The following is a 12,362-nucleotide window of genomic DNA, read 5'->3' as shown; positions in this document are numbered from 1 at the left end:
AAGTAATTCAGTTTTAGTTAATTTGCTTAAATTGTAACTCAGTTTTAGTTACTAGGTTACAGTTATGATTACTCGAAAGTGACCACGCTCTTACGATGGCGTACTGGTAACGTCGCTGCCCTGTTATCAAGGGGTCCCGGGTACGATATCCTGTGGGCGCACGTTGCTCAGTGGTTCCGATCTCACTTTAAATTGTAGGTCCAGTTCCGATAAGGCTGTCTGTTCATAACCTAACTTAAGTAAACAATCAAATGTGCTTACCTTCGTGGCCGAGTGGTTACCACAGCGCTCTACGACGCCTGGGGTCTCGGTTTCAAATCCCGACCTGGGCATGGGTGTTCCTTGTGAGCGTCCCTTCATCAATTTCATCATATCACTCATCCTCATGCGCGTCGGGAGGGGGGGGGGAGTCGAACGGGTCGGTGGACCCCCCCTGGAAACTGACATCGTTCATTTAAGGATACAAGAAAGCCGAAAGTTTGTTACTCTTATTGTTAAGAACAGAAATAAAGTTCATTTAGTTAGTATTCGAACAGAATAATCAAAATAAAAATGCATTGAGTGAAAAATACAGGAACACAGTTATATTAAACCATTTAATCCAAGGAACAAATGGTTTCACAGTTTTCAAAATTCTAATAATTACAGTTGTATACGTGAGAGGTCACACAACACACTTTATATAAAAAAATCCCTCTAACATTTAAAGCCTTTTCTTGAACGACATGTTCAAATGTTAACATAAAAATGCATTCAGATAGTAACTGCATTAAATGCAAAAAAAAAGGGAAATAATTGTGCTGGTATTCACTCGTTTTGTGGATCAAGTCTCCCCCTTTATATAATAATAATATTATTATTTCGAATAAAATTTATTTTTGTTAGTTTATAATATTTATTATTGTATAATAACATTTATAACCGTGGTAATAATACTTATTATTTGTCTACTATTAAACTTTTATCATTTGCCTGACCCCCCTGCAAAACTTTCTGCCGACGCCCAAGCTCATCCTAATCGTCGGAAATGGCCTCGTGAAGGCTGCAGCCGCTTTATGTTTCCAACCAATACGACAGGAAATGAAAAGTATGCATATGTAAATATGTTAAATATTAAATAAATAAATATGACTAAGTATATTTAAATAAAACTGAGGACGGCATTTTTGGAGTTACCTTCCTCTGGTTCCCATACGACGAATTATGTGAGTTGTAGGAAAATTAAATGTAGTCATTATCATTATTCTAAGCCATATCTTAACAAAACATTGCTTTTAAAGCAGGCAGAAGGTATGAATGTGTACGTTAATTGAATACGTGCATTTAAAGAAAGGAAATTATTACTTACCTCCTGCTCAAAGTACTTGGAGAGGGGGAATGACAAATGACGGCGATAGTTGCTTTTCGTGTACACGCGAGGTAACTCGAAGAGAGAGAGTATCAACTCAGAATGCACAAACAGTTGACAAGCAGTTGATCTACAAGTTGTCATCTGTCGCCTGCTCCGCGACTTGCGTGAGAATTGGTGGAAAGGCACAGATTGTTGGCACAAGAACTTGCAGTAGAAGCATTGAGGCTTGAGTGGGAGGACGTTGCACTCGATAGAAAAAGTAGACATTTAAGTAAACCAGGAACTTTTATAATTGCTTGTTGCACCACACAAAACGAGAAATCTAGGGAGAAAAAAACGAGGACAGAATTCTTTTTCCGATATTGAGGAGTTGCAGCTGCATAAACCATGCGTCTTCACTGAGTTAGGCCCTTCTGTCCACTTTAGAAAATACCAATCATTTATAGTAAACACACACACACACCTACATATAGATAGAGAAACCAGGAGAGATATTTTATTTTTATTTAGCGTCGCTTTTCTGCTACTTTTGGCTAATCGCGGCGATGAGGATGAGCGATATGAATTTGATGAAGCGACATTCGCAAACAATACACATGCCCAGGCCGGGATTCGTATCAGGAACCCCTGGCCTTTTAGCGCTACGAGCCAGGGAAGAGAGAGAAAAGACCCCCCCCCCCAGCCCACACACAGAGAAATTAAATAGTGATAACAAATCAAGAGAAGAAATAGGCTCTCAGCGAAAGGAATAAAGACAAATAAATAGCTAAACTGAGGAAGGAGCAAAAGGGGCAACATCCTACGCTTCCTAGAAGCGACTGCCCCTATTTCTTTCTTGTTTAAGTGAAATGTCCATTAGTACGCTGTGTATGATCATTAACGCTAACTGAAATAGTACAAACTCGATGTGAAAATACGAAATTTTCAAAACTGAATCCTGCTAAATGCAAAATAAATGTGCATCATTTATCTTGTAAACGGAAAGCTGTTATCGAAAATTGTAGTGCAAACTTTTCCACTTCTTCTCTGAGTGCAGTAACTTCTGTTTGAAAACTTCATTTTCAGCCAGAACTCGTTTGAAATCCATTCATTTCAAACCGAACACGTTTTGTATTTGCTAGTTGAAGGCGTGAAAGGAAAAACAAACAGGCTTAATTTTTTTCGAAGTGTTGTATGAACATTTTTGTGATACATTATGTGCACAGACCACATGAATTGTCTAATGAAGTTCATAGAACAATGCTGTAGCCAAGAATATGCAGCAGATTGTAAGCCTACATCAACATGGCTTACATTAGTATTATTAGGATTATTACGCTCCATATTTCTATTCATATTTTACTCAAATTCCCAGAATTTGTGTTATCTGAAAATTTATTACTAAAGCTTTTTGGTTGGTCCAATAGGTCTACACCACTTGACGTAAGATGAAACAGAAACTTGCCTTTGTGGATGAATTCCACAACCTGCTCTGTCATTTTCCTGGATCCCCCTTGTCGTAAGTGCTAACGTTCTTAGTCAAATACCACTTGGATTGAGAGCAATAACAATAACACAACAACCATGGGCAAATAAGAACAAAGACCTGAAACATTTTCGTGTACCATACACTATACCAAAGCAAAATGAACCTCTAGAGGTAAATGATCACATCATGCTTAATTTCTCCTCGGTTTATGGTGCTATAATGTAGTAAAATCATGAACTACCTCTTCAGTTGAGATTTTTAAGACTGTCGATGTCTTAAAACTTCACAGCTGATAACGTTATTTCAGGAGTTCTTGAAGTAAGTTAAGGGATAGTGTTGCAATTTGCCAGATTATTGCGTTTCGTACAATTCTACCTTCTCTTATACCATAGGCGGATCTAGAATTATTTTCTGGGAAGGTCAGAGAAAATGCTATAAATGTACAACGTTGTGTAATTGGAAATATACAATATGCGAATTTTTGTAGTTATTAAAAACAGCCCAAAATTCACATCAAGATGATTACAAAGATTCGTTTTAGGTCAATTTTATGGCGAAATGAAGTAATCGGATTGGGCCTTCAAAATGGAGTCTGAACCACTTACAATGCATCTCCACCGGGAAATGAACCCAGGACTTTTCGATCATAAGATGTTATCATTAGTAGATTTTTTTGTGAAATAAAATAGTTCTGCGTTATTTGTATTAACAATGATTACGTAAAGAAAGATATAAGCTTGAGAATGCATTTCCTCACAAGACACCGTCGTGAACATCGGAAATATTTGATCTACAATACTTTCGCTCATATTTTGTGCTAGACTTTGTTTTATTCTTTTGCTGTCTGGAAAACGATTGCTCGAACATTTTGTGTGTTGTAATATAATGATACATTTTTACAATACTTGATTATCTCTTTTGGTAGGGGCACGTGCCCCCGTGCTCCTCCCGCTAAATTCGCCATTGTCTTCTATTACTAAGCTGCTCCTTAAAACATACATTGTTTAAATGTCTGACTACGAGTACACATTGTTGTAACATAGCCTACCTAAGAATAATAACACATAAACACACTAAAAAAAAGCAGGGAATCATTTTACCCCCGGAGCAAAATGGTCTGTATGCATTTAATCCAATTTAAAATTTCCAAAAGAGGAGCCAAAAAATGTGATTTTATTTAATGTATTGTGATGTATATGTGCAATAAGGTATACTATACCTTAGAGCAGGGATCGCCAAACCGTCGATCGCGAGTTACAGGTAGCTCGTGGTGTCATTTCAAGTAGCTCATGAGGGTTTTGGCTAGAATAGCCTATACTATAGATAAGAACGGCAGTACTTGAGTGGCAAAATCATCTGCTCTTGCGAACAGATAAGACAACTGGACAACTAGTTACAATATCTGTGACATCCTATTCACCCAATCTAACCAATATTCTGGACGAAAATGAATGCCATCCTTCTCATTAACATCATCGAAGAAGCAAGGGACAAGTTTTTAAATTTTGCTGTGTCTAAAAACTCTGTCCCAGCTAACTGTAGAGCAGGCAAACGAAATCAAGTTTCTGCGCAAGTAGTGACGCGAGACGTCTCCACCAATGAACACGTGAGGGGAACGGAATTGCGTGGAGTGGAGGAGAGCGACTGCCTTCCCAGCAGCGTGTACTACCTCGCTCAGGCCACTCGGATTTCCCTCGCTTTTCTCATGAGGCTATGCGCAGCATTGCTCCACAGTTAGCTGGGACAGAGTATAAGAAAGGTATTTACATGAACTTTCTTTTAAAAAACGACAGCTTTTGTATGTTGTATAGAAATTAAAAATAACAATTTGATGTGATTTCATTTGACTTTTGTTATTTAGTGTCGCTTTTATGCCAATTTTGGCTAATGGCGACCATGAGGATTGAGTAGTGATATGATGAAATTGATGAAGAGACACTCAAATGGGAAACACATGCTCATGTCGAGATTCGAACCCGAGGCCCCTTGCGTCTTAGTGCTGTAAAAATTATTACATATCTCGAAGTTTTTTTATGAACCAAGAAATCGTAAAAAATCAATCCACACTTGGTAGTTCGTCATGTAGATCAATGGCTCGATGAGTTTGCGGACCTCTGCCTTAGAGGGATCATGATGTCCTGGTCTCCCCTATACGCAGTCATAACAAGTAAACACGACACCAACGGCATCAGAAGGGGGACGGGCAGGGGAGTAAAGTACCCCTAGTCGATAATTCCGACCCCTCTACCCCATACCAAACAAGAAAAGCTACATTAAATACCATTTTAGTCCAAATTTTCATTTTTTTTGTATGCTATTTAGGTGTATACTAACTGTGACTGACCAGCATTCTCCTCTGCCCCCATTTATTTACTTCTTTCTGTCGCCGCCACTGTGTGCGCACATATAGACCACAAGTCTACTTATTAAAGTGAGACAAATTGCCAATCAGATACTATACTTAATTTCAAAATTACTAAAGTGTAATTTTTTAACATCACACATAAAATCGCTATTAATAAGTCCATGAAGTGCTGAACATGTCCCTTGTGCTGACGGTAATCACAGATTAACAATGTGCTGGTCGCAAAACCTCGAATTAACACCATGAGATAATTTCATCTCTCTTTTTTTCCCGAAGATGAAGTTCTGGGAAAAATCACTACGACTGCCGCAAGTTGCGTTGTTTCTAGTGGCCTATTTCAGTATTGGAATTCATCGTCTTTCTTGAGATGAAACCAATGGCGCAAGAACGGGGGTGGGGTACAGGGGTACATTGTACACCTATAGATTTTTGAAGGGGTGTACTGTACCCCCTAAATCGAAGATTGTAGTTGTACCCCCCTTGTAACCCCCCGTCAGATACAAGATGCTACTGTTAAAAGAACCTAATATTTTCTAATCGCTTAATACAAAAAGTGTAAATTGTAAGCATTACTTTCCATATCTTACTATTTTCCAATAAGTTATGAACTTATTCTGCATGTACTACATTGTGCTTGCTACTACAGAGCATTCCCTGACACACAGATCAATGAACTTACTACAGAGCATTCCCTGACATTCGCTACGAGACTCGGCGGCAAGCGGTCCGGCATCAGCGCTTGTTTTTCCCGGTGAACGGGTCCGCGACAGTCGCTAGAGTCGGCTTTTAAAATTACAGTTTTCATATTGTGTACTAACCTTGACTACAGAGGTCTTGAAAATGATGTCCCTCTGCTGCAACACATTCCTGGCATCTCCGAGGGAAATTGGTATTCACATGTGCAAGTTCGTCTACTGTAATTCTCCCGGTTTCTCGTACAATACTCCCTTTTAACTCACGGGTGGTGTGCGGATTGTCTTTGTATACTTTATTTTTTATATTTCCCCATTTTTCTTTCCACTTTTATTTAAAACTGACTCTGTTACTCTAAACTTTTTACGAGGTTTAATATAGTGGTCCTATGAGGAACTGAAACACCAGAAAATTTCGTTGCAAAACGTCGTCGCACTTCTCTACAATTCCTCCTTCCGAAGTAACACTCGATAAGATAAATCCTTTGTTGTAATGTAAACTTTTGTGGTGCCATATTAAGCCACAATCTTCAACACACGGACACGACACAACACAACTTCCGAGGGAGGATTATACTGGCGTCAGTCTGCAACGTCAACAGAAAGGGAAAGAGAGCGAAGGCAGGGAGAGCGAAAAAAGAGACTGTAGCGTGCGACTGTCGCGGACCCGTTCAGCGGGAAAGACAAGCGCTGGCGCCGGGCCGCTTACTGCCGAGTCTCGTAGCGAATGTGGGAATGCTCTGTAGTAAGTTCATTGATCTGTGTGTTTGGAAATATTTTTAAGGAGATGAAAATTATTTAAAATGTGTGTGGAACGATGGAATGAGCTAAAGTTTACTTTCAGAAAATCACGCTGCAGACGACTGACCCATCGTGTAAGGGGGGTACATGTTTTGTAAACAAGTGATCGCGTCGATTCGTAGATGCAAAATCTGCATCAGAAGAGTATATGACTAACATTCTTTCATTTTGAATTTTTCAAATGGAATTTTCCGAAACGAAATACTTCCACAATTCCTGCCTCGTCTTATTTTCGAGAAGCGACACAACAGACCAATTTTGGGGGGGTACAATGTTTCTCACCTATTATTTTCATAACTTTGTCAGAGGGTGTTCGGAAAGCTGTACTTAAACCTATATATTAAGAGATTGTTTTTGAAAATAGAGAGTACTGAGACAAGAAAAGTCTCAAATTTGGAGAAGAGACTGAAATAAATGTCTGCAAAATCAAAACGAGACGATACTTGATGTCTGAGACGATCTCGTTCGAAACTTTGGTATCATATTTGAAGAATTTACTTAAAATATATTTAAATTACTGTGTCTTGTTCAGACATACCAAGCGTATATCTTGTTCATATTTGAAATAAGTCTTTTATTTTGTTTATTGTAATTGAAAAGTTATTCCATTAGTGACAATTGCAAGCCTGTGCTGCTCGGTTTCATCAATTCAGGATAAAATGGTTCGCAGCGTCAAACAAAATGTAAAGCAAAAAATCGTTATTAAGAAACGTTTTTGCTTTTAATGACCTTATACGTTGTGAAAGTTTGAGTTGTGACACATTTTGTCTCATCTCGATACCATTCCTAGTTGAAATGGATCAGCGATATTTCCTAGACATTAAAACAGGGTGCGATTTGTGATTTTATCAGAAGGGGGAGGATTTACCTATGACTTAGATATGCTTAGAATTAGACATAAATTTCTTAAAATCTAATTTTGATCGAATGCAACGCAAACACCATTTCAAGTTAAATTCTAAAGTCAAACTGTAACAAAATTACATTATTCAATTGAATGCACAAAATTAATGAGACTCTGCAGGTTCGATGATTAGCCAGTTGGCTTGTCAAGGACACTGTAATGCTTATGACTTGATCCATTTTGTTGCAAATGTTTCTACATTAAAACAATGCACTGGGAGTCTATTGAAAGAAAAATCAGGTTTAAAACTTCTAAATGATTTCTCTAATCAGTTAAGGTAAAGTTCATGGCACTGAACCCGCTTTCACACTCAGCTGTAGATATTGGTATGTACAATTTGGATTGGATTCACAAGGTCTTTGAGTGAGGTGGGAATGTGAATTGAATTTTCTTTGTACGCGTAGATGCGAAAATCTTCGACTGGTGACGCGTACATGCTTTCGCTTATATTAAAGTTCACTTTTTTATATAAACGAGGAATTAACATGTCACCATAAAACACATGTATGTATCTGCATTTAATACGACTACACACGAAAAGAAACCTAACTCTTCAAATCAGCTCTTCATATTGTTCACCAACGATTAAAAAAAATCTTTCAGCGCATGGTTTTCCTCTAACATTGCTTGCTCTGAGATATGAAGGATTTCGGTTTTGCAAGTGCAATGATTGTACTTTAAGTGTTTGAAGAGCATCATGAGGTACAGCTAGTTACATTACAAATAATTACTATGTCAAATGTTTTACAAATATTTCAAAGTTGCGAGTTGATAGGGAATCATCTCGATTCAGCATTTTTTTTTAAAAACAGGCAACACAACGCTATAGCTGTCAACAAGCGTTCGAAAAGTGCTGTTAACGTACGTCAAAGACAGGGCACAGTTTTCGAATTTTGATAGAAAACTACTTGTAAAACACCTTCTGGAAGTCTGAGAAAATACCACACTGCATACGGTACATATCTGTCATAAATTAGTTTAATGATATTTTATATATATATCCACTGAAGTGGAATTCTGTATGTACGATATATTTAAAAATATGATTTTCATATTCAGTGGGTGGGAAATGATTATTCCTGATTTGGAATGAATCAAGTTAGAAGAGGTGGAATCCTCCTCACCCCCTTTAAATAGTAACCTGCATTAAAATTAATACATGTAGCTTTGCTCGCAATTTTCATATTACACACACTTGATTTTCAATCCCATTAAATTCAAAATGAGCTCAGAATAAGCTCCAGAACTTTATATGTTTTGGAATTGTTATCTGGTCTTGAAATATGTTTTTTAAATAGTCATAAATTGTAAAAAATAGATAATAATAAATAAACAAAAATTATTTAGGCAAATTTTGCATTAAAAACTCTATACGTATTCGCGACTAAAATGGAATTCCCCATGCCCCAAATTTTACCTAGGTCTACATATATGTGTGAAGTACACACACAATATATATATTACATGTAAGGTTGAATTTTTGTACCCCCAAATGAAAAACGTTCCTGCGCCACTGGATGAAACTATTGATATAAATATTCAAGGTATGAGCCGTATAAATGACGAAAAAAAATTCCAAGAGTTTAATTATCTTGCAAAATAAACATGACGTGGGAAGAAATTAATATTCTTAATATTCTAAGTATTAGAAACAACGAAAGTCACTTAGTGAAGTGCAATTCTCCTGTAGGAGAATTCTGCTGTATGTGCTTTGGAGAACACATTGCCCACCTTCGGTACGTCCAGGACTTGACATTTCTTCTCAATAGCAAGGACAGCCAAATAAGGCAGCTGGCATCCGGCATCCTGTTTGGAGCAAAGCATTTGAAAGGTTTCAAACACGAAAAGGTTCTTTCACATGCTCCATTGGAAAGAATACAACTAGAGTGTGAGCCTTGTGAAATGCCAATTTATACTTTCCTAGGATTTCGAAGAAATCTAAATCCATTAAGTGGAATACTTTCGTTCCATCTTCGTAACGCTGAAGAGTTTTGGGCAAAATCTGCGTTTCATCTTTCAGGGAAATGTTATCACAGGAATAGAAATCTGAAAAAGGTTACAGTTATCTCATAATTCAAGAAATATTCTGACCCTGGTGCACCTCTCACTCTACCACTCCAGCGTATGTTTGTGCTACACAATTACATGCACCTATGGAGTTATTGGGAAGAAGTTGTTCGACTTTGATATGTACGTAGAAAAAGCGAACCTGCTTCTAATGATTGAAGAGTGGCAAATCCTAAAAAGCGTTCTTTTACCTGCCCGCAATACAAATATCTTTCTTGTTCCTATCTCGCAATGTATTTTGTTTCATCTGACATCAGTGCGAATATTTTCGCCTCTTCCACTCCCTGGCTTATTTTGCTGAGAATAAGTGTGGACATTACGCAGATTAATTTGTTTTGAATATAATTTTGAGTGTAATTTGCATTTTAAGGTTCAAGTTCAATACATTTCCGAATAATATCCCCTCATTTTGAAATTAACTTCAAGAGTATCGAAGAAATTCCCTTTGGTAAGGTTTGCCTCAGACTCATCTCGAAAATGAAGTCCCTGAATAGTAATAAACCGCGATGCATCCACAACAACTGACATGTAGTGTCGGCTTTCTTGGATCACTTTTGGTCCCGGGTTCGATACCCGGTGGAGGCCCTTTGAATGTATTTTACTAAATAGCCTTGTCACTAACGACCCACGATTAGAATAATTTACCCGTACTACAGATGATGTTTTCTAGTCCTCAGAATGTTCGTGATGTTTTAAAACCATCCACTTTCAACGTTTTTTTTTTCCAGTTCTTAAAACTGGTCAAAACTTAGGTTAATCGCGACGATTACAGGACATAAATGAATGAGAGATGGCCTACGGCCAGGTCGGCTTCCGAACGAACGTCACAAACATAAACACACACTGTACACACACACACACACACACACACACACACACACTAAAACAAATTAATATTTGTTAGTCAAGTTGGTATTATAAGCAGGAAAAGTGATATCATGTAGAATACACCACTTAGAAATAGTGAAAATCGTCATACTCTTAGAAATGAACTCTCTTTTTATTCGATATTTTATTAACTTCAGTTCGGGAGGGGGGTCGAAATGTCTGACTGGGAGTCGCCCGCCCTCCCTCTGGCGTCGTCACTGCTTCTCAGGTTTACCAGAATCAAGTTATTATCGGTGCCTCCAGTTGCTATCATGTGGCCATGTTTCTTGAGTTCACTCGTCGCAGCTGGAGCATTTTTTAGAACCTGCAAATAGACACGTGTTGCTGTTACATAATGCAGATAGCCTCAGTATCTTTCTTTACAGAAAGTAGGTTGTAAAAGTCACTTTCTAATGAATTAACATCTTGTAGTTCCAAACTTTGTACCAGTAACGTTCACTCCCCATTCTCCTCCGCTGAGGCCATATGCTTCCAGGACTCGCTTCTGGCACAAAATTTATATTTCGTCAATGAATTCATTGCCACCGTAGTACCTGGCATACAAAGAAATGAAGATTTGTAATTTAAGTTATCCGAGGTGTTATTATCTGATGAAAGATTTTGTAAAGCTTATTGAAAATGGTAAGAAGAAGATGCTTCTAGTAAGAAGGTCATTGTTTGCATTGGCATGGGTGAAGTAAATATACGATGCATTTAAACATACTTTGGGCAAAATCGGAACAAAAATAGTAACAAGAGATGTATTCCTCAATCTTAAAATTCATAATATCTCCCACTCCAGGAAAACCAATCTCGGTCGGTAGCTAAGGAGCACTACAATTGTTTTTTTCCTTGCTCGTGACGTACCGTGGGAACCAATCTTCAAATCTCACATACGAGAAGTGTGTAATGCTCTGCTTAAACGAAGATTCATGAATGAAAAAGTTCATTCTGTGGTAATTGTTCGTATCGAACATTGAAATCGAAGATGAAATATGACAAATTTTCCTTCGCATGATTGCCCGACCCTGTGGCCGAGTGGTTAGCACATCGCGCTGCGACGCCAAGGGTCCCAGGTTCGAATCCTGGTCGGGCTTGGTTGTTTGTGAATGTCCATTCATCAATTTCATCATTTCATCACTCATCCCCATCTTCGCAAATTAGCCAAGAGGCACAAAACGCGAAGTAAAATAAACTAAATCAATCAATCAATCAACCTTTGCATGATTAATTTGCTTGGTATTTGATACTGAAAATTGTGAATATTTGTAGTGTTGCATTTTGTGGAAACGTTTCATATTTCACAGCATGTATGGATTAATCAACCACTGACTGAAGAGAAATGCACAACGCCTGATCCGTCGTGCACTGCACTTCATAAAAAAGTCCACACTTTTCTTGTTTCTAACATCAGACAATTATCTGATACGAAAAGTTGGATCACGCTTTTGCATTTCTACATGTTTGTAAACTTACCTACAAGATGTGAAAGAACAGTGTTGCAATATGCACGTAAAAAGAACAACGAACACAGATACTCGAAACAACTGTGAGAAACAGACAAGTAGCAAAGAGTTCATTCACGTACTTGATGTTAATGAATTGAATTTTAAATTAATTTTCACCAGACCTGATACATTTTTACAGATTCAGCATGGAATTAACATTGCTGGATTATAAACGTACTAACAAATGGATTATAGGGAGAATGACAGACGTTCAAATTAGTTTGAGAGAAACGGTTCCTCTTTTGTGTAGGATGAGAATACGCACACTTAAAAAAAATATTGTGTCCTTGCCTGTCCGATCTGTTACTCAAATCTTTGCAGATGTACATCTTGTAACAT

At 37.8% G+C, this 12,362-nt stretch overlaps 1 protein-coding gene across 3 annotated transcripts in view; it reads right to left on the bottom strand.

Moving 5' to 3' along the window:
- Nucleotides 1–2,884, bottom strand: part of LOC145991033 (transmembrane 6 superfamily member 1-like) — a 115,555-nt gene extending 112,671 nt beyond the window's left edge. For 2 of the 3 annotated variants that reach the window (XM_083126716.1, XM_083126717.1), the window contains exon 1: nucleotides 2,796–2,884. In XM_083126716.1, coding sequence (XP_082982842.1) covers nucleotides 2,796–2,829 — 34 coding nt within the window. In that variant the 5' untranslated portion in view covers nucleotides 2,830–2,884. Of the gene's footprint in view, nucleotides 1–1,348; nucleotides 1,437–2,795 lie in introns of those variants that run through there. The other variant, XM_083126718.1, reaches the window with a different exon arrangement.
- Between the last annotated feature and the right edge of the window lie 9,478 nt (nucleotides 2,885–12,362).

This window comes from Lepisma saccharinum, chromosome 8 (genome assembly GCF_977018435.1).
Source record: "Lepisma saccharinum chromosome 8, izLepSacc3.1, whole genome shotgun sequence".
NCBI classification, from domain to species: Eukaryota; Metazoa; Arthropoda; class Insecta; order Zygentoma; family Lepismatidae; genus Lepisma; species Lepisma saccharinum.
The sequence above is the reverse complement of the archived record's forward strand: the minus strand, read 5'-3'. Positions and strand labels throughout refer to the sequence as shown.